The following is a 24,697-nucleotide window of genomic DNA, read 5'->3' as shown; positions in this document are numbered from 1 at the left end:
TCCAGCAGAGGAGATCACCAGAATACGGGGACTGCTGGGATTTTAGCCACTGGCCACATCATCTCCAGAGAAAAATGCAGGAGAGCATGGCCCAGGGGTTAAGAGCACTGACTACTCTTCTGGAGGTCCTGAGTTCAATTGCCAGCAACCACATGGTGGCTCACAACCATCTGTAATGAGGTCTGGTGCCCTCTTCTGGCCTGCAGGCATACATGGAGGTTGAACACTGTATACATAATAGAGTACCTGCTGCTGTTGTTGCTGCTGCTGCTGCTGCTGACGCTGGAAACGAGGGGGAAGGGACTTCTGATACTTGCTGAACTCTTGTGCTGGGGACTCAGCCTCCCTGGCTTCTTCCTCGCTGCTGCTACTGCTGCTGCTGCTGCTGCTGCTCTGAGCCACTGCAGGGGGTGTTGCAGGTGTCTCTTCTAAGAACATGGTGGGTGCTTCTTGGACAGGGAATTCTGGGGAGCCTAGGAAACAGGTGGGCAAAGCAACATCACAGTGAGCCAGGAGGCTTGGCCAACTGTGTGGTGAACAGCAAATGCTTCTGTCTGCTACTCCACAAACTCACTGCGGACCAGTCACAGACCCAGGCCCAGCTGCTTGCATCAAGTGTTCCTTGGGCACCAGACTGTGGGTTCCTCCCTCAAAGCCCAGTACGAAGGTTCTACCCCCAGCAAAAATCACCAGGGGAGGCTGCTGAGTCATCTCAGAACTGTATACAATTGTGGTGAATCTGGATGCAGGACTCTGAAAAGGGACAGGTCCTTGATTCAGGGACCCTATAGACAAATGAGACAGCAACCACAGGGTGCCACCTGAGCCCTTTCCTCAGCCGCTTTGCCCAATACTGTCTCTGAGTGCTGACAGCAGCCGTGACTTCTCCACAGGGCTCGTGTTAGGACTCAGTGTCAGCACGCACATGCCGTCCTGCCAACAGGGCCAGACTAACAGTATGTTCAAAGCAGTGTCGGCATGACCATCTCACCTCCGTAAGCACCAAGGCCCACGGGCTCCACTCGAGGGGTAAAACACTGACATAGCAGGATAACTGCACTTCCCTGACAGCAGGGGGCACCGGCAGCTTCAGCTGCCACACACCTCTACACACATGGAAGATATTTCTAGGGGCTGAAACCAACAGACCGCATCTCCTAACAAGAGTCAATCTGAGCGGATACAGCCGATGGCTTTCCTGGGGAAAATCTCAGGCCTGCTGCTCGTTACAAGGACTGCTCACTGCTCCACCGCAGCCACAGCAGCCACTTCTTCTGGAACTGTTACTGCCAGGAGAAATGTATTCCAACATGTGGAAAGACCCCCCCCCTTCATTTCCTGTCAAACAATGCTCTCCGTTGTCACAAGTTCTCAATCATGTTTGGCTGAGCAGCACACATGATAGCAGCTGAAATGACAAGATCACTCCTCTGTGCGCCGCGAGTTTCAAGTCCTCCACGCTGGCGGGCAGGCAAATAAAACTGCTTTTGCAGATTTATTTATTTTAATTTATGTGTAGGAGTATTTTGCCTGCATGTATTGTGTGTGTGTGTGTGTGTGTGTGTGTGGTACCCAGGGAGATCAGAGGAGCATCAGATCTCCTAGAAGTGGAGTTAGAGATGGCTGTAAGCAGTCATGTGAGTGCAATCCCCTCTGAGAGGAGCCAGTGCTCTAAAACCTCTGAGCCATGTCTCCACACCCCACACTTTGAGATAAATTTATGTGCCTGTGTTCGTGCTCACATACATTAACAGCAGCCAGAGAAGAACTTACAGGATCTACTCCCCCTCCGCCACTGCTGCCAGGCACAGCAGCAATCTTCTTTACCTGCTGAGTCACCTCGCCAAGACACTTACCCAACCGATTTAAAAAGCTGAGCTGGAGCTGGCAAGGTGGTGAGCAGGTAAACGCGCCTAGCGCATAAGCCTGAAGACCTGAGGTCAACTCTCTGACCCCATGTAAAATTAGGAGAAAATCAGGACAAAGTCACCGGCTGACCTTCAGATACATTCTTTGCAGCGCGCGCACACACACACACAGACACGCATGCAAACACATATACAGACACAATAAAAAAAAATAAGAGTGAAAGAAAAAAAGCTGAGTTGGGTCTAGATAGAACCCAGATAAGTACCTAGGAGTGTGTGTGTGTGTGTGTGTGTGTGTGTGTGCGTGCGCGTGCGCGTGTGTGCGTATGTGTATGCACACATATGCTTAACTGTTTGAGGGTCTCCATATGTATCCAAATGTCCTGGAACTCTCTAGGTAGAGCAGCTGACCTTGAACTCTCAGAGTCCAGTGTCTACCTCCCAAGTGCAGGGATTGAAAAGTGTGTGTCACCGCAGTCAGCCAGGGCAACCCCCGTACAGGCTGATGCTTCCTGGTAGAATGTGCTTTTTGCCACAGGTTTTGCTACTTCTTAGCCAGTGAGGTAATCATGACAATGTGGGGACAGTAGATGGCTTCACCACTGTGGGATTGGGCGTCCTCTCACCTTTGCGGACAATAGGGCCGTTCTCCTGTGGGGAAGCCTTCTCGATGCTAGGGGACCGGGGCACCTCCTTCTCCAGTGGCTTTGGGGCCTCGCTGGCCTTCTGGGCCTGCTTGCACTTCTGGTCCAGCTGCTTGAGTTTGGCTGCACAGGCTGCCAGCCTCTCCTCCCGGGCCCGGCGCTCTTCCTCTTCCCTACGCTTTCGGGCCCGCTCCACAGCCTCCGACATCTCTGACTGGATGAACTTCTGCCGTGGGGGTGGCTTGTCCTCCTTGTCCTCAGCGGACTGCTGACGAAACATGCTGCCCATTGTGGGCTTCTGCCAAAAGGAGGAGGGAGTAAGCTGGGGTCAGAAGCCTGAGACAAGGGCTGCGTCCCTCCCACTGAGACTGACACTAGGAAAACAGAAATAGACTCTCTGTCTCCAAGGACCACAGGGGCCCCCACCATGAGGCCATGTAACCCCAACATTGTGACTTCAAATCGATGCTTATCCTTTAATGATAAGTCATGACAACAAACGCCTCTTTTGGATAGTTTCTCCATCCCCGAGTCTCTTGCAGCATGTTGAGGGTGCTCTGGGCAAAACTCAACACCAGAGAGATGCCCCATTAGTTGGGAGGGAGTGACCAATGCTGCTGCAGGCACAGAGAGGCAGAAACCACTGAAAGGGAGCCGGATACCAACTGAGGAAACGTGCAAGCGCAGACACACCCTCTCCTACTCAAGCCACATAAACACGTGCGCAGACACACCCTCTCCTCCTGGACGCACTTTTCTTTCACTTTGCACTAGACATCTGCCCGGGCTTTGGAAATGGCTATCCACTGACCACAGCTTCCCTGGTAAGTCACCTGATCCTTAAAATCAACCTTTGTTCGGCCTTCAGAAAAAAAGCTTTTATGTGTGTATCTGCATGTGAGGACAGGTGCTTAGAGACCAAAAGAGACGTGAGAGCCCTGGAGACCGCTGTGAGCTGTTGCACATGGGTGCTGGGAACTGATCTCCTGTGCTCTGGCAGACCAGAATGCACTGCTAACACCTGGGCCACCACTTCGGGTCTTTACATTAAAAGAAAACAAAAACATTAATGTGTGTGTGTGTGTGTTCTCTCCTTCCACCATTTCCACTATCCTGGTGCTGGGGTTAGACTCAGGCGCTCAGGCTTGGCAGCAGGCTCTTTTACCCTCTGAGCAATCCTGACAACCAAACTTTGTGCATTGTTGGTTTTGGAGTTTTTTAAGATTTCTTTTCATTAAGCTATGTGTTTATGTCTGTGTTGGGTATGTGCACACAAGTGCATGTACTAACAAAGGTCATTAGTGTCCTCATCTCCTTGAGCTGGAGCCACCTGATGTGGGTGTTGGTAATTGAACTTGGATCCTCCGGAAGTACATTTTCTTACCCCGAGCCAGTTCTTCAGTCCAATTTTATGTATTCTTAAACCTGATTGCCTCCTGTCCACAGAACTAAAGCAGACTCAAAGGGTCCTTGCTCATTGTGAAGTTTTCAGCAACAAGGGAGGTACTGCCAGGAGGGGAGGTACAATGCAACTCTGGAGCCAGCACAGTGCCAGGCACACAGGGAAGGCAGGAGGGAAAGCCTGTCCACTGCATTCCATGAGGGATGGAAGCCAAAAACAACGTTTCCCAAGAGAACTCAAATAATGCCTTTCTCTTCCCCAGCCTTTGTTCGCTCAAAGGTAACTGGGTGTGTCGGCTGCTGGGGAGCCCCAGAGTCTGTGTGGGTGGCCAGAGCCCAGCAGCAAGTAAGGTCATACAACACGAACAGTGTCTTGGTTTGGAATAACCATAGTTCAGGACATGGCATGGAAACTCAGGGTGCTGTAGAGTGAAGCTGCACCTGTGAGGGTGGAGAAGGCCACCTGTGCAATAGGAAGTGCTCACACACAGGAGCCAACCAGTCCTATGAGTAGCCAGGGACATGACTTCCGTGGGGGGTGGGGTGGATCTGAGTGGATAGATCTGTGGACAAGTGTGAGGACCCAGATCTGAATTCCAGAAGCCACGCAAAAGTCATTAGTGTCTGGACCCCAGAGCTCCCACAGGGAGATGGGAACCAGAGACAGGAGAATTCCCAGAAGCTCTCGGGACAGCCAGCCTGACAAACTCAACAGAAAAACAATGACCCTGTTGTAAAAGGGTGGAAAGCAAAGATGGACGCCAAAGGTGCCCTGACCTCCACAGGCATCTGGTGGGAACTTGTGCTCCTGCACAGGCAGTGCACACACACACATGCACTCATGTATGCTCGCAGTGTCTACGCACGCACACACATGCACTCATGTATGCTCGCAGTGTCTACGCAAGCACACGCACACACTCATGTATGCTCGCACAGTGTCTAAGTACTTCCCACCACCCAAAGGAGCCAAGAGTTCCTAGGAGAACTGTGACTGCAGAAGACCTGATCTAGAAAAGTTGTGAAGGAGTTATTCCCCAGGAAGTAGGAAAAATCTTCAAGTAAGATAAGAAACAAGAACCCACAACAGGGAAGTGAAATCAAAGATCATGTCATGCTCACAGCAGATGATGTGAGAATACCAACTGCAGAAATAAAGGAAGAAACTGAAAGAACGATGACTGGGCCAGTGAGATGGCTCAGCAGGGAAAGGAGCTGGCTGCACAAGCCTGCTGATCGGAGTTCAATCCCCAGGACTTGCATAAAGGTGATAAAGAACTGACTCCACGAAATGTCCTCTGTCCTACACCTACACACACACACACACGTTTTAACTATGATGACTAATAGGCTAGCCAGCCTCACTGTTTCTGCCCACGTTTCTCAGCGATCACAGAAGGAAAGGACTTCCCGGTGTAAGCCTTGGCAACACCACCAACATTAACTAAGAGATCAAAGTGCCAGTCACCAGAGCCAGGAGGGGTCCACAAAAAACAGTCCAGAGAAGCTGGCCGAGGACACAAGCTTTGGACCTAAGCAGGAGCAAGGCGCTAGCCAATTGAGGAGCACGCCCTCTTCCACAGCACCCAGGCCATGAGAACTTGGAAAAGGTTGAGTGAGCTGCAGTGGTAACAGGTGAGCATGCATAAAGGACTTCAGCGGGCTCGAAGGCGCCACAGCAAGGTAGCAACATATGCTTGTTGGTTTGCTTCCGGTTCTTAGCAAAACACGGCTGTCTAGGCAGGAAGATCACAGCATGACGTGCAATGAGAGCAGATAACCACGAGGTGGCGCACTCTTCAGTCAGCCTGCACAACAGTCTCTATTTGTTTTTGTTTTTAATGGGGGACAGTGTCTCACTATGTAGTCCTAGGCTTGCCTGGAACTCACTATAGACCAGGCTGGTCTTGAATTCATCTCTGTCTCCTCAGTGCTGGGATTAAAGGACATGTGCTGCCATGCCCAGCCAGTCTTTATACTCAATTCCAAGTTTCCTATAAAGCTAGGCACGCAGCTCAGGAGGTAGAACATTTATTTGTCTTGAAGCTTGACAATGTGCGTCTGGAAGTGTGGGAACCACATAACGGTGGAAGGAAAGTACCAGTTTCACAATGTTGCTGTCCTCTGAACACCCATGCATGCCATGACATATATGTCAATACACACACATCCTGAAAATAAAATTAAATAAAAAAGGAAAAATAGGAGAGAGAAAACAAACATGACCCAGCACTTTCTGGAAAGCTAGCCATTGACATCAACATAGTACAAACTCTTGGGACAGTGGCTGGAGCTCCACTGCCTCTGGAATGTTTAAGTACATTGGCTCTTCATGTGTGTAGGGAGGAATGAAGGAAGGGAAGGAGGGATGGGGAGAGAGAGTTAGAGCAAGAGAGGGAGCATGTAATTAGGTCCACGTGCACATTCCAAGGCTCCAGGCAAACAGCCAGGCACAGACCTGGAGCCACTGTACCTGGTAGTCAGGGCCAGAAGCCCAGTTGTGAAGCTTCCTGGACTGAGGCTGAGGCTCTGGCACCTTTCGGACGACCCGGGACACAGTTGCTGCTTCTCCCCAGTCCTTTCCTTCCTCCTGAGTACGCTTGGCATCAGCACTGTCTGCAGAGCTCAGAGACAACTCCCGCTGCCGCCTTGGGTCCCAGCTGTTCCTAGGACAAACAGCAATTGTTAAGTTTCCCCAGACAATTCTGTCTGACCTCACTGGTCAGGGGCCTCCGGGAATTCTGAGGTCAGCTATTACCCCAGTTTATAGACTAATTTCCTTCAACATCACACTCACATCCTTTATGTGTGAACTGCAAAATTCAGACTGAGGGTTCACAACTCACCATCACTCATAGAGCCCCCATCCTTGACTCACATCTGAAAAAGGGGAATTGGGGCTGGAGAACTGTTAAGTTTCTGTGCAATTTCCAACATCTACATGGTGGCTCATAGCTCTCTCCAATTCCAGTTCCGGGAGATCCAATGCCCTCCCTGACCTCCACAAACACTAAATGCATGTGGTGCATAGAAATACACGCAGGCAAAACACCCACATACATAAAAATAAAATTAATAAAAAATCTTAGCTGGGACCCTGCCTCACAGAGGTGAAAGGAGGTACCTGAGCAAGAGACAGAAGGGCAGGGCTCTGCCTCAGAGTCTCCATCTCACTCCTTAGCTCTACCTAGGGTGACTGCCCACCCAGAGCACCTCAAAGGAGCAAGAGGCAGACGACCACAGTGAACCCCAAGAACACAGCAAGTACACACAGTATAGAAGAGGAGATGGTCCCCAACAGGGCTGCATTGTAGGCTCTGTAGGAAGGAGAGGGTGTTTTGGGCAGAACAAAGAGCAGGGGCCAAACACAGCCATATATGCACAGATGTCAGGAAAGCTGGCAGCATTAAAGGCTAATATAGCCTCTAAAGTTAACCACACGCCTACCATGTACACGTTCATAGCTAACCACACACCTACCACGTACACACGCACAGACCAGACACACATGCATAGCTAACCACACACCTACCGTGTACACACACGTACACACGCACAGACCAGACACACACGCATAGCTAGCCACATGCCTACCACGTACACACGCACAAACCAGACACACACGCATAGCTAACCACATGCCTACCATGTACACACACACAGACCAGACACACACACATAGCTAACCACACGCCTACCACGTACACACGCATGAATGCACACCTGTGACAGGCAGCTAGAGGCACAGAAGACAGAGAGATTAAAAACTGCTACTGAAGCATGGCATAGTGGCGCACGCCTTTTATCCCAGAAGGCAGAGTCACGCAGAACTCTGAGTTTGAGGCAGCCTGGTCTACATAATGAGTTCCAGAATAGTCAGAGCTACACAGTGAGACCCTGTCTCAAGTTTAAAAAGGGAAGAAAAACAACTGCTGGTGACATCTGACTTGACCTCTGAGAAAGGTCCTGGCTTACCAGACACAAACGAGGATCCCATGAGGAAGGCTATGTGAAGGCTGTGCCATGAGAGGCAGGCCAAAAGGAAGGAGACACACTGACTGTAGTCCAGACAAGGAAGAAAGAATACTGGTCCCCAAAACCCCAGAGATTAATGGAAGAGCTTCCAAGGGCCAATAATGCATGCAGCAAATCAGAAAATGTCTAGACTCAGAGGCTCCGAGTCCATCCTGGAAGCAAAACGTGCTGCAGTGTGTGCGTACCCCAGAAACGCCAAGTCAGCGGCCACTACCAATACTAAGACAAAAATAGGGATGGAGAGGAGGCGAACGGGTTAAAGGCACTTGCTGCACTCTGAGGGCAACTCACAATCATCTCACACTGGCTCTAGAGGCACCAATGCCTCTATTCTCTGCAGGCACCTGTAGTCACGTACGCATGCGTGCACATGTGTGCCAAAACACAGAAAAAAATAAATGTTCAAAAAACAAAACAAACTCTAAAAGAACTGAAGTACGGTGTTGTGTTTTCCAAAGGACATCAACTAGTCCAATGGGATGATCTGAGAAAGGAGGGGAAGGCGGAAGGGATGCAGGTTCTGCACACACACCTGCTCCTGCACCTCCCCAGGGTGCTGTTGAAGGCCCAGCCCAGGAAAGTTCTTGAATTAACAAAGACAAACCTGAGGTAGCTTCTCACAGAAGTTTCTCAGGGTGCCACACCCATCAACAATCTGGGAGATTAAGGGCAGAGGTGCAAGGACCAGGGCACAGGCCTGGGTGCAAAGTCTGACCCACCACAGCATGCTGTCTTCAAGCAGACCTCATCCCTGAAACTGCAGGTTGCTATGGAAACCAAGAACTGCTCCTAGCACAGTGAACACCATGTAAGGAGCCAGGGTTGAAAGACTTACCACTTTGACCTTCCATCCTTCACAACTTCTTCCTCATCTTCATCATCACTGAACTTCAGTTTCTCAGAATAGTCTACTTCCTCATGGAGGCCTGCAACAGCAAGAGGGCCCAGGAAGATGAGAAGGCATGAAGATGACAATGTCTCCCAGGGTACCACAAGATAGTCTGAAAGTTGAGCCTGAAGTGCCCAACTGGCTGCCGCCCCTGCACAAGTCCTGCAGTTACCAGGGAGGGAGAGCCCTGGGCTTCACTAAGGATGACTGGCTGGCAATACTAACCCTCTCACGGACAAGTTTTAAATCAAGACAAAAGACATTCTCCCTGTGTAACCCAGACTCTCACAAACTCAGTTATCCTGGCCTGCCCTCAGAGTGCTGGGGTTGCAGGCATGCACCACCACAACCAGCCTGACACTGTAATTCAAGGAGAAGGAAAGTAAGACGTGCATAATCACAACGGCACTCCACCTCCCCAACAGACACCGTTAGAGCGGTCCTAATCCCACATTGGCTGGCACAGGCAGGGAAGGTGTCCAGCACTGATGGACACAATGTGGCAGGTCCACACAGTAGAGTGCCATTTGGCCTGAACGTGGGAAACTGGGGAGATGCGGCTGTCAGTAAGCACAGGAAAGCAGATGTCTCAGTAACTCCACACTCAGGGGTAGACATGGATGGAACCCAGGGGCTTTCTGGCTAGTCAGCTGGGGGCAAATGGAGAACGTCCAGTCCAATGAAAGACCTCGTCTCAAAAGTAAGGTGGGGACTGAAGTGATGGCTGGGCAATAAGAGCCCTTGTTGCTCTCGCGAGACCAGGGTTCAGTTCCCAGCATGTATGTGGTGACTCAAAATCATCTGCAATCCCAGTTCTAGGGGGCCCAACAAATGCATGGTATACATGCATGCTGGCCAAACGATCATACTCAGAAAATAAATACATCTAGTATCAACAAAGTATGAGGTAAAGAGAGGAAGAAATCCTGTGTCAACCTGTGGCCTCTAACGCACCCAAACCACATACTGTACACCACACCCACAGCACACACAACATATACACAAACAAATGAGCTAATTAAAGAACGACAGCATTAATGAAGCAAAGAGATTCAAGGCAAGAACCAACTAGAAACCATCCTCAGGCCTGCAAAGCCAAGAGATTAAATGCCAACATGTTTGCAAATGCTCCAGAAGCCCAAGAGATGCAAAGACAGGCATGTGCAAACGCACAGCCAGGCCAAGACACACCCAAACAAAACAAGGTACCGGGGTTACCTAGCCTATGTGCTTCCCTCCCCTCCCAATACCTCTCTCCTGTGTATGTCTTGGGGTGGGGGAGGGATGCACATATAAGCGGCAATTGAACTCAGCACCTTCCTCACGCATGCTAAACAGGCCTTCTATCCATGAATGAAATAACCAGAAAACATTGTGATCCTCTCTACTGAGCTGAGACACGGCCCAGCATTTAGGATTATGTATTAGTCTTACAGAGAACTGAAGTCTGGTAACCAGGAACTGTCTATAAACTACAGCTCCAAGGAATCTGGTACCCTCTTCTGGCCTTATAGAGAATCTGTACTCAAGTGCACATAGCCACACACAGATACGTAATAAAAAATAAAATGAGCCGGGCAGTGGTGGCGCACACCTTTAATCCCAGCACTCGGGAGGCAGAGGCAGGCAGATATCTGTGAGTTCGAGGCCAGCCTGGTCTAGAAGAGCTAGTTCCAGGGCAGGAACCAAAATCTACGGAGAAACCCTGTCTCGAAAATCAAAAAAATAAAATAAAATGAATCAGGGGACTGGAGAGATGGCTCAGAGGTTAAGAGCATAGGCTGCTCTTCCAGAGGTCCTGAGTTCAATTCCCAGCAACCACATGGTGGCTCACAACCATCTGCAATGAGATCTGTTACCCTCTTCTGGCATGCTTTAATCCCAGCACTTGGGAGGCAGAGAAAGAGACAGATGGATCTCTGTGAGTTCAAGGCCAGCCTGGTCTACAAGAGCTAGTTCCAGGACAGGTTCCAAAGCTACAGAGAAACCTTGCCTTGAAAAACCAAATAAACAAATAAATAAAATCTTTGAAATAAGAAAGATTCTCTCTGCTGACATCTACAGAACACTAGAGGAGAGACCTAGCAGATTCACTGGGACTCTGGAACTCAAGAATCAAGATTGAAGCAGGCACTTGGTAAACACTGCCAGGGTTGAGTCCAAATTTGCAGAGACCAGTAAAGAATCTGAGGAATCAAACTTGCAAAGAAAATGAGGTGGAAAGCTCACGCTCTCGAAGTTTAAGATATACTATAATTGGCATAGCTGAACAGGTTCAAGGAAGTAACAGCATTCAAACACAGACGAGGATTTACATGGGTGTCAAACCAATTCAAACAGGAGCGTTTGAAGTGTTAATGGACACCAGGGAATATCACTACCCTTAAGGGAGGCAAAGAATATTCAGACTGGAGGCAAAAGGTGATTTAGAGAAGTTTTGTTTTCACTCGTGTATATCTTGGTGAATAAATATGATGCCCATGTAAGCCAGAAGAGGGCACCTGATGCCCTGGAGCTGGAGTCAGAGGTGGGTCCTCCTAAACAGGAGATGCTCTTAGCCACTGAGCCATCTCTCCCGCCTATTAAATAAAGTATATTATTATTTATTATGGATGTGTGTGTGCCTGCTGCATGAGTTTATATGTACCACATGCATGCAGGAGCTCGGGGGGGGCAAGGGGTCAGTGGGCTTCCGATACCAAGGAACTAGAGTTCCTGGTGTATGTGAGTCACCTGATGTGGGTGCTAGGAACTGAACCCAGGTCCTCTGTAAGAACAGCAAGTGCTTTTAACCATTGCATTATCTCTCTAGCCATGCCTGACCCCTACTTTTGCTTTTGGTTTTTTGTTTTGTTTTTGTTCTTTGAGACAGCGTTTCTTTGTGTAGCTCTGGTTATCCTGAAACTCACGCTCTAGACCAGGCTGGCTTCAAACTCAGAGAGATACACCTGCCTCTATTGGAGTTTTTGGGATTAAAGGCCTGTACCACCATACTAGGATAAATTGTGTATGTGTATGAGTGTGTGTGTGTGTGCTCATGCATGTGTTCGTGCGCATATGTATGTGAGTTTTGCTTGTCTGTAGAGACCAGAAGAGGGTATTGGATCCTACAGACGATTAAGAACTGTCATGTAGGTTAAGGAAAAAGAATCCAGGTTCCCTGTAAGAGCAGCCAGACCTCTGGTACCACTACTACCACTACACACTTTTTCTCTGCTTTTTTCCGAACAGTCTCTCTGTGGAGCCCTAGGTGTCCTGGAACTCGCTCTGTAGACCAGGCTAGCTTCAAACTCAAGAGATCTGCCTGCCTCTACCTCCCAAGTGCAGGATTAAAGGTGTGTGCCACCACACCTGGCTTAAGAAACCATTCTTAATAAGAGTTCAAAATGGATAACTACAGTACACAGTACACAGACATATCACAGAAACTACTGATATAAACCAGGCGGTGGTGGCACACGCCTTTAATTCTCCTCTCCCCTAGATTTATCAGGGAACACCGTTTGTAACCCACTGGCCCAGACAGATGATGCCCAAACGTGAGGCCTGAGGACACCGTGGTTTGAGGAATGTCGCTGCACATGGAGGACAGGCCTGTCCACTCACTTGGACTATCGCGGCCAGTGGGCAATAAAGCTATAGCATAATCCCAGCACCTGGAAAGCAGAGGCAGGCGGGTCTCTGTGAGTTCGAGGCCAGCCTGGTCTACAAGAGCTAGTTCCAGGACAAGCTCAAAAGCTACAGAGAAACCTAGTCTCTAAAAACAAAAACAAACAAACAGGGCTGGAGAGATGGCTCAGTGGTTAAGGGCATTGCCTGCTCTTCCAAAGGTCCTGAGTTCAATTCCCAGTAACCACATGGTGGCTCACAACCATCTGTAAAGAGGTCTGGCGCCCTCTTCTGGCCTTCAGGCACATACACAGACAGAATATTGTATACATAATAAATAAATATTTAAAAACAAACAAACAAGCAGAAAAGAAACTACTCATACATATAAAAATGCTGAAAAAATATTAAAATGTCAGCTAAGAATAGAAACCATGGGGCTGGAGAGATGGCTCAGTGGTTAAGAACACTGACCACTCTTCCAGAGGACCATGAGTTCAATTCCCAGCAACCACATTGTGGCTCACAGCCATCTATATATAGTGGGATCCAATATCCTCTTCTTGTAAGAAGTCAATAAAGCACTCAAATATATAAATAAAATTTAAAAAAAAAAGACCAGAAATTGTATAACTGTATGAACCCCATTGGGCCAAGATTCTACAGACAGTGGAGCAGGAGGAGCGCCAGTCATTCTAGCACTGAGTAGGTGGGGAAACGAAGTCCCAACTGGCGTACATAACATCCTGTTTCTAAAAAACAAAACAGGGGCTAACAGTGGTTCAACTTTCCTAACACTGCGACTGCCAAAAGGTCAAGGCCCACAGGTTTAGAAGAGCTGGACTAAAGCAATGGTTCAGGGTTAAGACGTAGGGAGGGTGGGTACCACTCACCTGTAACCCTTGCACTTAGAAGGCTGAAGTAAAACAGAGTTCAAGGTCAGTCTGGGCAACACAGCAAGACTGTGCCTCAAAAAGGGCAGGGCTTGGTGCAGCAAGACAGCTCAGATAGTCAAAGTGCCCGTCCCCAAGGTTGTGACCCAGGACGCATATGGCAGAAAGAAAAGCAACTTCCAAGACATCCTCTGACCATATGTGTGCCATGACACAAGAATATAAACCCCACACACAAATACCCCAAAAATAAATAATCGTAACTTAAGAAACCTTCTTTTTAAAGGGGCGGGAGCTCCTTGGAACTGTGCGGACACACAGCACAGCACATGTGGGTTTAATCCTCAGCATGGGATGGAGGCTTTCTAGCCAGTGTAAATGCCTGTAATTCCAGACGTTCTTTTAAAAGCTCAAGGGCACTCTCCCACAGCTCTACTACGAGGAGCACAGACCTGGCAGGAAGTGCCTCTGATCCTACCACAAAAACAGTGCGCGCTGGTGCCACCCACCTGCCCAGCCGTCATCTGCATCGGTATCCAGATCATCCAGGCCCTTCAGGTTCTCTGCGTTGATGATAGTGGGCCGTGGTGCCCGCTCCACCAGCTGCCTCAGTGGGCGCACAGGGCGTGCCAGGCCTGGCCGTTCTTTCCTGAGAGACAGAAAAGAATGATGGGCTCCCATGACTTACAGAGGGAAGCATTCAGTTTCCAAAACCAGGCTGCACCTTGCACTCTGGTATCTGAGTCTGCATTACTTCCTTTTAGAAAAAAATATGCAACGGACACTTAAAAACATTCTAGACAGGGTCCAGTTTCATCCACAGCACTGTCAAACTCCTGGGAGGGGAGGGGCTTGCCCCTACGGCCGAGGCTCCTTGCAGGCCCATCCTCTGCCACCTCCCAACACCTGGATGTTCTCTATCTCCAGAGCACAGAGCACGTTCATGCATGAGCTGTCATGCAACAACACAGATGGCCACAGCCTCAGTCTTACCCATCCTGGTCGTTCATCTGGAACTGTCTAAAAGGAACACGGGGTTCCAGGCGGAGATGAGGGAGGGGAAAGGAGCTTCGTTCCACCGTACCCTGGTTCTCTGAGGACTGTGGTGAGCACATCTGAAACATAAACGTCAGAGTATGACTTTCTGGCTATGGCCCCAGTTACATGTTAAATAAGATTTCACTCGGGAGGCTGGAGATGGCTCAGAGGTTAAGAGCACTGGCTGCTCTACCTTAGGTTCTGAGTTCAATTCCCAATACCATTTAGTGGCTCACAACCATCTGTAATGTGATCTGGAGTCCTCTTCTGGTATACAGGCAGAACACTGTATACATAATAAATACATAATAAATAAATAATAAATTAATTAAGATTTCACTTTGAAAGGTAGAAAATGGATGGGACACCATAGAAAAGGCTGAAGAGAGTTTCTCCTGAATCCCAGCACACTGCCCTATCTGCCTTGGGTTCAATCAGGCTAGGAACATTCATCTCTCCTTTTTCTGAAGAATCAAAGCTACAACACCATCCAAGCCACAGAGGCAGAAGATGCCAGAGGCAGTAGATTTGAAAAAGACAAAAGATTTGATTTTTGTTGTAGGTCACTGTGGTTTCTGACTACTGTGAAAGAGAGCTCAGGCTGAGCAACTGTGAGCCAGTCCTGGTAGACAGAAAGAACACTTAGCTTTGGGACAAGATGCTCTGATGACTTACAAAAGCAGGAAGCATGTCGTGGTAAGTGGGAGGCTGGTAAATATGTCCCATGAACTGTGAGGCCCCTTTGCGGATGGGCTGGGCCGGGCGGAGAGAGAGGTCCTTAGAATCGCTGGTGCATGCCGAGGAGGGGGCTCCATCTCCCGCGCTGGAGTTCCTGCTGCCCAGCTCTGTTGGGGAGGCGTTCAGAGACGTGGCAGAAATGATGTTTCGTCCACCACCCTCCCTCCAGCTTGTCACATCTGTAAATTGGAAAGGGACAAGAGGAGGAGAAAGGGGGAGGAGATTTTTAAAGCTCTGAGATCAATGGACACTACCACTTGCTTTAATAAACAGGCTGAGAGATGGCTCAGAGGCTTAAGAGTACTGGCTGCTCTTCCAGAGGACCTGAGTTTAATTCCCAGCAACCACATGGTGGCTCACAACCATCTGTAATGAGATCTGGTGCCCTCTTCTGGCCTGTAGGTAAGACACTGTATACATAATAAATAAACCTTAAAAAACAAACAAGAAAAAAAAATCAAACACAAAGAAAAGAGAAAAAAATCCAAGTTCTGTCAGGGTAAGTGGGGAGCAGAAAGCCAGAATTTTTTGAAAAGCATCAGATATATGCCTGAGAAATACAGAGACCTCCGCTTCAGAGAAACACTGCTCCCCATGACTGACACCGCCCCCACCCAGAGAGCAGGACAGCCTGACTCACTCCTTCAGCCAGCACTGACCCGTCCATGCAGAACAGCGTGACTCTTGACAGGCTCACTCTACCACAGCCAGTCTGAGCCGCAGCGCTGCCCACTGAGCCTCAGTTTGAAATGTTCGTACCCTGTGATCACGTGCAGCAAGCAAGAGTACACACGGTTCACAGGTAAACACCCAAGGATGGAGCTCGTAAGGTGCCTCAGTGGGGATGACCTGAGTTCCTTCCCCAGGACCCCGTGGTAGGACAAAGAGAATCAGCTCCCATGGTCATCCCGACCCCAACAAAGACACACACGAAATAAAATTTTTTAAAAACTTCCAAACCTAGCCGGGAGACGATGTTAGACGCCATTAATCCCAGCACTCGGGAGGCAGAGGCAGGTGGATCTCTGTGAGTTTGAGGTCAGCCTGGTCTACAAGAGCTAGTTCCAGGACAGGCTCCAAAGCTACAGAAAAACTCTGTCTCAGAGAAGAAGAAAAACAACAACAAACTTCCAAACCTGACAGTTCTCTCCCCCTGTGGTGTGCTTCTCACAGCCACATGACAATGCCTACAGGAGCCCACTCACCAAAGGAGAGACTCTCCCAGACCCAACGCAGACTGGCTTTTTCTCTTTGAATCACTATATATTCCTGGCTGGCTTGGAGCTTGCCATGTAGACCAGGCTCTCCTTGAACTCAGAGATCCACCTGCCTCCCTCCCAAGATCTGGGCTTATTAAAGGTGTAAGCCACCACGGCTGGCCTGACTGGTTTTTCTTATGCACACTTAAGATTAACTCGTAAGTCAACTGCAGAAGACAAACACTAGCAGTGTGAGCGTGTTCCACTTTCACAATAGTGTACAGTAGCTTGCAGATGCGGCTGGCCGCAGGTAACAAATGTACGAAGAGAAACTGCATACAATGGCACTGGGGGGGGGGGGGTCCCACACAGGAACATCCCAGGCTCCTCTCTGTCCTCTTCTGCTTAGAAGCTGAGACAGAAAAGGACTTAGCATTTGCCACCCCCAAGAGAAAAGCCAGTCAGGATGGGACCACTTTGCTGCCCTCCTGAAATGCCAAGATTACCCCTTAAGTCATCTGCTTCCCACCTTCTCAACAAAAAGAACTGATCGAGAAGCTGCTCCTACTTCTACACTTTTTAGCCCCACAGGGTAGTCCATCTTAGCACAGGATCTGTCTGAACACTCAACCATCCACTTTGAGCCTTGTGGACTCTCAGCAAAGTCGATGTTTCGACAGAGTGGCAGGGTGGTCACTCTGCTTTCAGGACCAGTGCCTCTGACTTGTCATCAGCTACAGGAAAGGACTTGGGACAGACCTCTGACGGCAGGCAGACAAAAGCCCCTTGGTTGGGCCAGACAGAAAACCCAGATCTTAAGCCCAGAACCTCGCACCACAGGCTCGCTGGCAAAGCAGCACATGCGTCACACGAGGGTCTTCCCCAATCCCTGGCACCAGAGGGGACAACAGCGCTGGCTGTCGCAGATACACTGGTCAATTCTGATGTGGCTGAGGAAGGGTGGAAGCCAGGCTGTCATAGCTCCTGGGGTGACAAGCACTCAGAGATCAGGTTATGGAAGCAGACTTGATTAAGCTAGTGGCATCCTGTATGTGTCCATGAAGCACAACTCAGCTTAGTGGAAGTAATAACAGATGGTAAACAGACAGTACAAGACCTGGTTCAGCCAAAGGGATGAGAGAGCGGGGTGAGGGACAAGCCAGAGAGGCAGTGCCCTGACAAGCTAGCAACACCCAGGAGCAGCAGCTGGAGCCCACCTGGAACGACAGAAAGAAAGGGGTCTGGTGCACAGTGAGGGGCTGCCATTCACTCACTCTGAGGGCGGAGGCTTGGTCCTGGCCCATACGACAGATCTAAGGCGCCCTTTTCTTTGCCAGCCTTGTCCTGCCCTCCAGCTGCTTTCAGCGTCGGAAATTCCTCGGGAGAGAAGGATAATAGTCGGCTTGAGCCCCTTAAACCTGTCAAGGGAGGCAGAGAAGACAGAGTGAGCGAGACAGCCAACCAATCTCTGTCAGCTTTCCTGGCTCCACATGGCCTGGAGTGGTTCCAAGAGAGCAGTAACAGTGACGCCTCAGCTATTCCCCCGGGGCTGGCAGGTGGTCACACAGGATGAATGGAAAGGACATCGCCTCTGCTCCAGCACACGCCCCTTTCCACCCCATAGGAGGCACTATAGGGGGTGAGCAAGTACAGTCCGTAAGCGAATCAGCTCCTGAAGAAAACTGCCTCTTGTGAGGCCAGGCCAACAGATGCCCCCAAGGCTGTGGTCTAGGACTTCTGAGTGCCAGACTCACCTCCCCACCGCAGCTCACATCCTCAACCTTTCTAGCACTGCGAACATGGTCCCAGTGTAATCCCAGGGACATCTCTCTCTTCAACTAATACTCACTGATCAACCCCCGGGAGCAGCCCTGCCTTAACGTCACTCCTGACACAGATCCTGCGACTTCCTGGATGGGACCTGGTCCTCCTCAGCTCTCCAGCCCATGCTGAACCCCGCACCATGCCTGCTGTCGTCGCTCTACTCCCTGTACAGACAAGCCATGCCCTAGGTCTTCAGTACAGTACACAGGCACCTGCTGACTCAAACAGGCTGGGTCTGAGCAGCCTGCCAAATGATGGCACCGCTAACTCACCCTCCACAAACAGAAACTACAAAGGTGGCTGATTGATCTTAACTGTCAACCCGACACACCTGGAATAACCTGGGAAAGGGGTCTCAAGGCAGGACTGTTTAGATCAGGGTGGCTTCTGAGCATGTCTGTGGGAGATAATTTTGAATACATTAATCAGGCAGGAAGCCCCACCTACTGTGGATAGTTCATGGGACTGCGGATTGTTAAAGAGTAGAAAACCAGCCAGGCAGTGGTGGTGCACACTTTTAACACCAGCACTCAGGAGGCCAGCCTGGTGGATAGCCTGGGCTACACAGAGAAACCCTGCCTCAAAAGCCAAAAAGGAAAAAGAAGAGTAAAAAAACAAGTTGACCACAAGCACACATCATTCATTCATTCACTCACTCACTCATTGATTCATTCATTCATTCATTCATTCATTTACTGTCTTCTGCTCCTGACTGTGGAGCCGCAGGACAGGCGGCTCCAAGTGCCTGCCATCTTTCCTGGAATTCTAAGGTAAATGAGCCCTCACTTCTGCTGAGGTTATTCTACCACAGCAACAAGAATCAAACGATCAAACGTGAGATAGGGTAGCTCACTCGCAGCCTCACACCCGCACTCTAGGATCCCAGGACCCAGCTCTTTATATCTGTGACCAAGATGGCCACACAAGGGAGGGGGCACACACCTTCCACCTCTGCCCTAGCACTTGCAATGCATGCCTGATGAACTGTTTAGATCCCTGGCATCTATGTGGAAATCTGGGACGCTATGGCAGGGATCTGTAATTCTAGCACTCGCTAGGAGCAGACAGAATCGTCCAGAAGCTCCTGGGCCAGCAGGCTTGGTGCACGCACTGCAATGGCAGGAAATGAGACCCTACTTCAACAAGGTGGAAGATGCGAAGGAAGAGCCTTCATGAAGCTGTCCTCTGGCCTCCAATGTGTGCGCCATGGCACACATGCATCTGCACTTACACACACAATTTTTAAAATAGTCAACAGCCAGGCACAATGGTGTGCACTTATAGCCAGCAGAGGGGGTCTTGACTAGGAAAATGCTTCTGGAAGACTGGCCAGTGGGCAAGTGTGTGGGACGTGCTCTTGATTACCAATTGATGTGGGGACCCAGCTGACGGGGGAACAGGACCACTCTGGGCAGATCGTATATAAAATAGGAAACTGAGTGACCAGTGAGCAGCATTCCTCCGTGATCACTGCTTCGGTTCTGGCCTCCAGATTCCTGGATTCCTGCCAGGAGTTCCCTTGGAGCTCTCCATTCACGATGGGCTGTAAACTAAAATAAACCCTTTCTGCTCCAAATGGCTTCGGTCACGGTGTTTGCCACAGCAGCCGATAGGAATTTAAGGCAGTGAGCTTCAAGTCAGAGAGACCTTGTCTCAAAAAATGAGGTACATTACTCACGATTACTCATGAGGAATTACACTCAAAAAAAATATCCTCTGATCTTCTCACGCATACATATGCATTTTGTGCAATATTTAACTATGGAAGGATGGGTTACATTTATTTATGTTGAGGAATATTGCTTTAACCATGTAAAGATGTGCTGCTACTGTTTTACTTTGCCTGCCTAAGGCATCTGAACAGCCAATAGCTAGGCAGTAGAGGAATGGGCGGGGCAGCCTGGCAGAGAGACTAAGAGAAGGCAGAAGAGATTGAAGGAGAAAGAGAAGGAGACGCCTGGGGCTAGCCAGGCAGTTGCCAACCAACCAGACATGGAGTAGGACATACAGAATGAAAGGCAAAAGCCCCAAGGTAAAACGTAGATGAAGAGAAACAGGTTAAATTATGTTTTAAGAACCAGTGGAACAAACATAAGCTAAGACAAACATCCATAAATAATATTAAATCCCCATGTCTTTATTTGGGAGCTGGCTGGTAGTCCAAAAGAAAGCCTGCTACATATGCACACACACCACATGCCTGCACACCCACATGAGCACGAAGCATGCGTACACACAGAACACCTAACTTTGCAGAGAAGGCAGACAGCTAGGACCCAGCTGAGGCCTCAGTAGCCATTCTGCCTGGAGCCTCTCTGAAGACCTCGAGCTGCCTGCCCTCCCTGCTTTTCACCATTCATCGTCACTGCCATCAGCAAGGCTCTCAGCGTGCAGCTGAGCCAGAGTGGAGCTCCTTGGGAGGCCTGGGGCATTCACTTCTATGTGGGCTGTCCTCTGCATCACAGTGGATCCGGCCAGAGGCATGTCCTCTGTGCTGCCATCCACACCCACTGGAGCCACCATGAGCCACACATCAAGTGTGGCAGAGCCCTTGCAGACAGGGACACACAGGAGAGGGAGGGTACCCCCAGGGCAGAGGACAACAGTAAAAGAGGCTGTCAGGGCTGCTTCCGTTTCAGCCCTGGAGCTATCCCCTGGCACTGTCGTGACTCTCCCTCAGCCAGGGCTGCTGATGGTCAGCACTGTCAGAAATATAGCAGCTGATGTGGGAAACCTAGAAGACTTCATGTAGAAAGATCCTGATTCATGGCGCTCTCAAAACCACCTGCTGGGGGCTGGGGTGATGGCTCAATGGTTAAGAGCACTGAGTTCAGTTCCCAGCACCCACACGGTGGCTCACACCCATCTGTAACTATAGTCTCGTGGGATCAGATGACCTCTTCTGGTGTACAGACAAAACATCCATATACATAAAAAATAAACCTTACAAACAAACAAAGAATGACCTGCTGCCTCTGGGCTCACCTCCTCCAGAGCTGCAGGACTATGCCCATCTAACCCCAAACCAGTTCACCTAGGTAGAGCCTGCCTTGAAAGCTCCTCCTGGACTACTCTAAACACGCTATCCTGCAGGGCATCACCCCTTCCTCTTTGCCTCCATGGACACTCCACAGGGACTGACGGCATTTTCTATCTTACTGCCAGTCAGGACACTCACAGTAACCAATCCCACCCAGTCCTCCAAAGGCTCTGGATGAATATCTGTAAGGAGCTGCTCTCTCCCCTGGGGCTAGTGCAAGGTCAAGGAGGGAGAATCAGCTGGGCAGCAACGTGACACTGGCCATAATTAACCCCAAGCAGCATAGCTGCCTGAAGGACCAGCAGGGACAGAGTTGGGGTTCTTCTGCCCAGCTCAAGAAGAATATTTCCAATAGCCAATATTAAATTCAGCCTACTCAAGCCACACCCACCACTTACCACCTTCGTGTCCGACTGGCTTTCCACTCAGCTGTGCCCATGACTTTGGTCCACCTGGCACTGAATTTGTGTTCTAAGAGGAAGAAAACAAGGAGAGCAGCTCAGCTACCTGCTGTGCAACTGAGGGCCTCAGAATGTGGCACTCAGAGCTGGAGCAGAGCTCGCTGGCAGAGCACTGGCCTGGCACTTGTGGGCCCTGAGCGGAAAGATGGTGGGGTGAGGGCTTCATTTTAGACTCAGGCCTCACACACAAGACAGACATCCACTCTTGGGGCTCTCAGCCGTCCCAGGCAGAGTCCAGAGCTTGGGACCCAGAGCAGCACAGCTGATCAACAAGCACAGACGACTCAACCCACACCACCCTCATGCCGAACTCTGCAAACATTGCCAGGCTGTCCCGTGCCCACACAGAGCCGAGTTGTCTTGCTCCATCCCCAATTTCAGCACATATGTCAATCTGCCAGGGATAACTGAGGAACATGCCCTACCACGTGATAGCTGCTGGCCTTCACAGCTTGGCTCCCTGAGTGGCCTTCCTCTTCTCCTAATTCACACTTGCCTGCCTCAGCCTTGGCCCTACTATAGCAGCCTTTGCTGAAAGTTCATAAGGCTAGCAACTGGTGGATCAAGTGAAATCCCACCATGCCTCTGAAAGGATCTGGTCAGAACCCAGATGGGATGAGAATGAGCGACACAGACATAGCACTAGTGATGGGACCTAGCCTTACCCACTGCTCCCATGCAGGAAATGTCTGCCTATGTCTGCTAGCCCTGAGCACCAACAACAAGGGCTTCACTGGGTACTGTGTCAAGTCTGCAAAGGTCTCCTGAGCACACAGGACATACCCAAGGGGCAGTAGGGCATGCAGCTGGGCCTGGATGGCCTCTTGTAAGCAGAGGGGTACACCAGAGCTGGTACCAACTGGAACCACACACGTCCCCCATGTCTATAGCCCCAGCCCTTACTAGGAACATTAATGGAGGGATGCCAATAACGCTGGTGATTTCTATTTCAAAAGCAGGACTGTAACTCTCAAGGCCTTTTAAAAGTACTAAGTCACACACCTCTTCCTTCCCCTTAAGTTACAGAGAGAACCCCAGAGCATCAAAGAGTTGAGTGCTAGATGGAATGACCAGTGTCACAGGCTCCATCCTCCACTGGCCAAAACTGTTGGATCCCACACCCTTCTTTTTTTTTTTTTTTTTTTAATATTTATTTATTATGTATACAATGTTCTGTCTGTGTGATGCCTGCAGGCCAGAAGAGGGCACCAGACCTCATTACAGATGGTTGTGAGCCACCATGTGGTTGCTGGGAATTGAACTCAGGACCTTCGGAAGAGCAGGCAATGCTCTTAACCGCTGAGCCATCTCTCCAGCCCCCACACCCTTCTTAAAGAGGTGCCAAGGACCCTCTCCAGGCTCCAGAGTCAGGGCTGGGGCACAAATGGGTTTGCCAAGCTCTACATGGCTAAATCTGAAGTGCCAGGAGTTATAATCCCACTTGACTTTAAATCTGGAAAAGAAAAGGAATTCAACTTCCACACTGTGACTTTACAGGCCCGAGGGATTGCAGCCAGTGTGTATAGAATCTGATGGAAACAGGGATCTTTAGTGCTGAAGAGAAGGGGGTCCTGGAGGAGCCACAGGCTCCCCTGACACACACCCTTCCAGTCACAGCAGGCGACAGCTATACATCGTGAGGGTGACACAACAGTATGGTGGTAAAAGCATCCTAACAAAAGCAAGGCAGAGACAGACAGATCTCATGAGCCTGAGACCAGCCTGGTCTACATGGCCAGGTCAGGCCGGCCAGGGCTACGTAGTAAGACCTTCTCTCCAAGTGGGGCAGCGTGGCTAGCTGGTTGTATTTTCAAACTCACCCGACAACGAGGCATTTCTGCAGCCTGACATTTCCTGAATCCTCATGACACTAGTGTCCACAGAGCACATTAGGAGGCACTGAGCCAGCCTGGAGTCAGCCCAAGTGACCTGCTCATGACAAATCAATCCGCACCCAAGCAAGCAAACGCCTGTGCTCAGCCCTGGGTCTCTGTCCTCTCCCAAGCAGCACCCAGCAGGACTCAGCAGGGCCCCAATGGGCAGGGTTCCCAGAACTTACCTCCTGACTGATTGACTGTGTCGGTTTCTGCAAATTGGAGACAGATTTCTGCAAACCCGGCTGCGGCTGCGACTCCGGCGGCTGAGAGGCTGTCACACTGGAACTAGAAGAGGGCAGGATGCAGGGCGGGGTCAGACGCCACACAGAGCATCTGCTGCCACAGCAGTGACTCTGAGAAGAGGTGACCCATGTTCTGGGCTGATGCAATGACAACTGCCCAGGACATGGGGCAGTCTGCTGCTTGATTCTCACAGTTGTCAAATGAACTTGAAGGAAGCAATAGAAGATCTACCAATGGAGAAACTGAGTCACCGGTGTGGGGGGCCTGAGCTCCTGACTAAGCTGCCCTGATTTGAGACTCAATGGACTTCTATCATGCTTCAGTGCATTAAAAAAAAAATGCATGCTCTCAGTAAAAGAAAATTTGTAAATATCAATAAACACTACCATCTCATTCTCCAGACATAAACTCCGATTCCCATAGATTTTCCTATACATGTTAAAATTTTTAACTCATGACAGCCCTTGTATATGATTCCACAATCTCTTTTTCCAGTCTATTAGAGCTTTTCTACATACATAAGCTACCTTTAATGATGACTAACTGCAGTTGTATGGGCCATAAATTAATCAGTTTCTGCTCCTCATTCTCTCCCCCATTACAGAGAGAACTGCCACATACATTTTACACACACATAGGTCTTTGGGCACTCTCTGCTACAGAGACATACGGATGACGCTGTCGGATCCAAGATTTCTTACAATTTAAAAGCTATCACCAGGTGTCTTCCATGCAGGCTGCAGTGTGCGCCCCCCTGTCTGAGAGGAAATAGGGTGGATGTGTGGAGCCTCCACTCCGCCTCAGCACCTTGAACTTGACAGCCTCAGGCATGGTAGCTGCCCACTTGGTGATGGGCAGAGGTTGCCAGGGAATCCACAAACACATTGCTCCAAGTTCACCTGACCATAGTCACGAGAATGACAAAATGAAGGCCACTG

The 24,697-nt window shown here is 49.8% G+C and overlaps 1 protein-coding gene across 1 annotated transcript in view; it reads right to left on the bottom strand.

Annotated features, from left to right (window-relative positions):
* Positions 1–24,697, bottom strand: part of Prrc2b (proline rich coiled-coil 2B) — an 82,259-nt gene that overhangs the window by 27,266 nt on the left and 30,296 nt on the right. The window contains 10 exon segments of the mRNA XM_050155360.1: positions 247–473; positions 2,495–2,810; positions 6,387–6,579; positions 8,784–8,874; positions 13,849–13,988; positions 14,333–14,454; positions 15,053–15,294; positions 17,589–17,732; positions 21,577–21,649; positions 23,699–23,801. Coding sequence (XP_050011317.1) covers positions 247–473; positions 2,495–2,810; positions 6,387–6,579; positions 8,784–8,874; positions 13,849–13,988; positions 14,333–14,454; positions 15,053–15,294; positions 17,589–17,732; positions 21,577–21,649; positions 23,699–23,801 — 1,651 coding nt within the window.

This window comes from Alexandromys fortis, unplaced genomic scaffold, assembly GCF_014885135.2.
Source record: "Alexandromys fortis isolate MF-2015 unplaced genomic scaffold, M_Fortis_MF-2015_v1.1 scaffold_72, whole genome shotgun sequence".
NCBI classification, from domain to species: domain Eukaryota; kingdom Metazoa; phylum Chordata; class Mammalia; order Rodentia; family Cricetidae; genus Alexandromys; species Alexandromys fortis.
The sequence above is the reverse complement of the archived record's forward strand: the minus strand, read 5'-3'. Positions and strand labels throughout refer to the sequence as shown.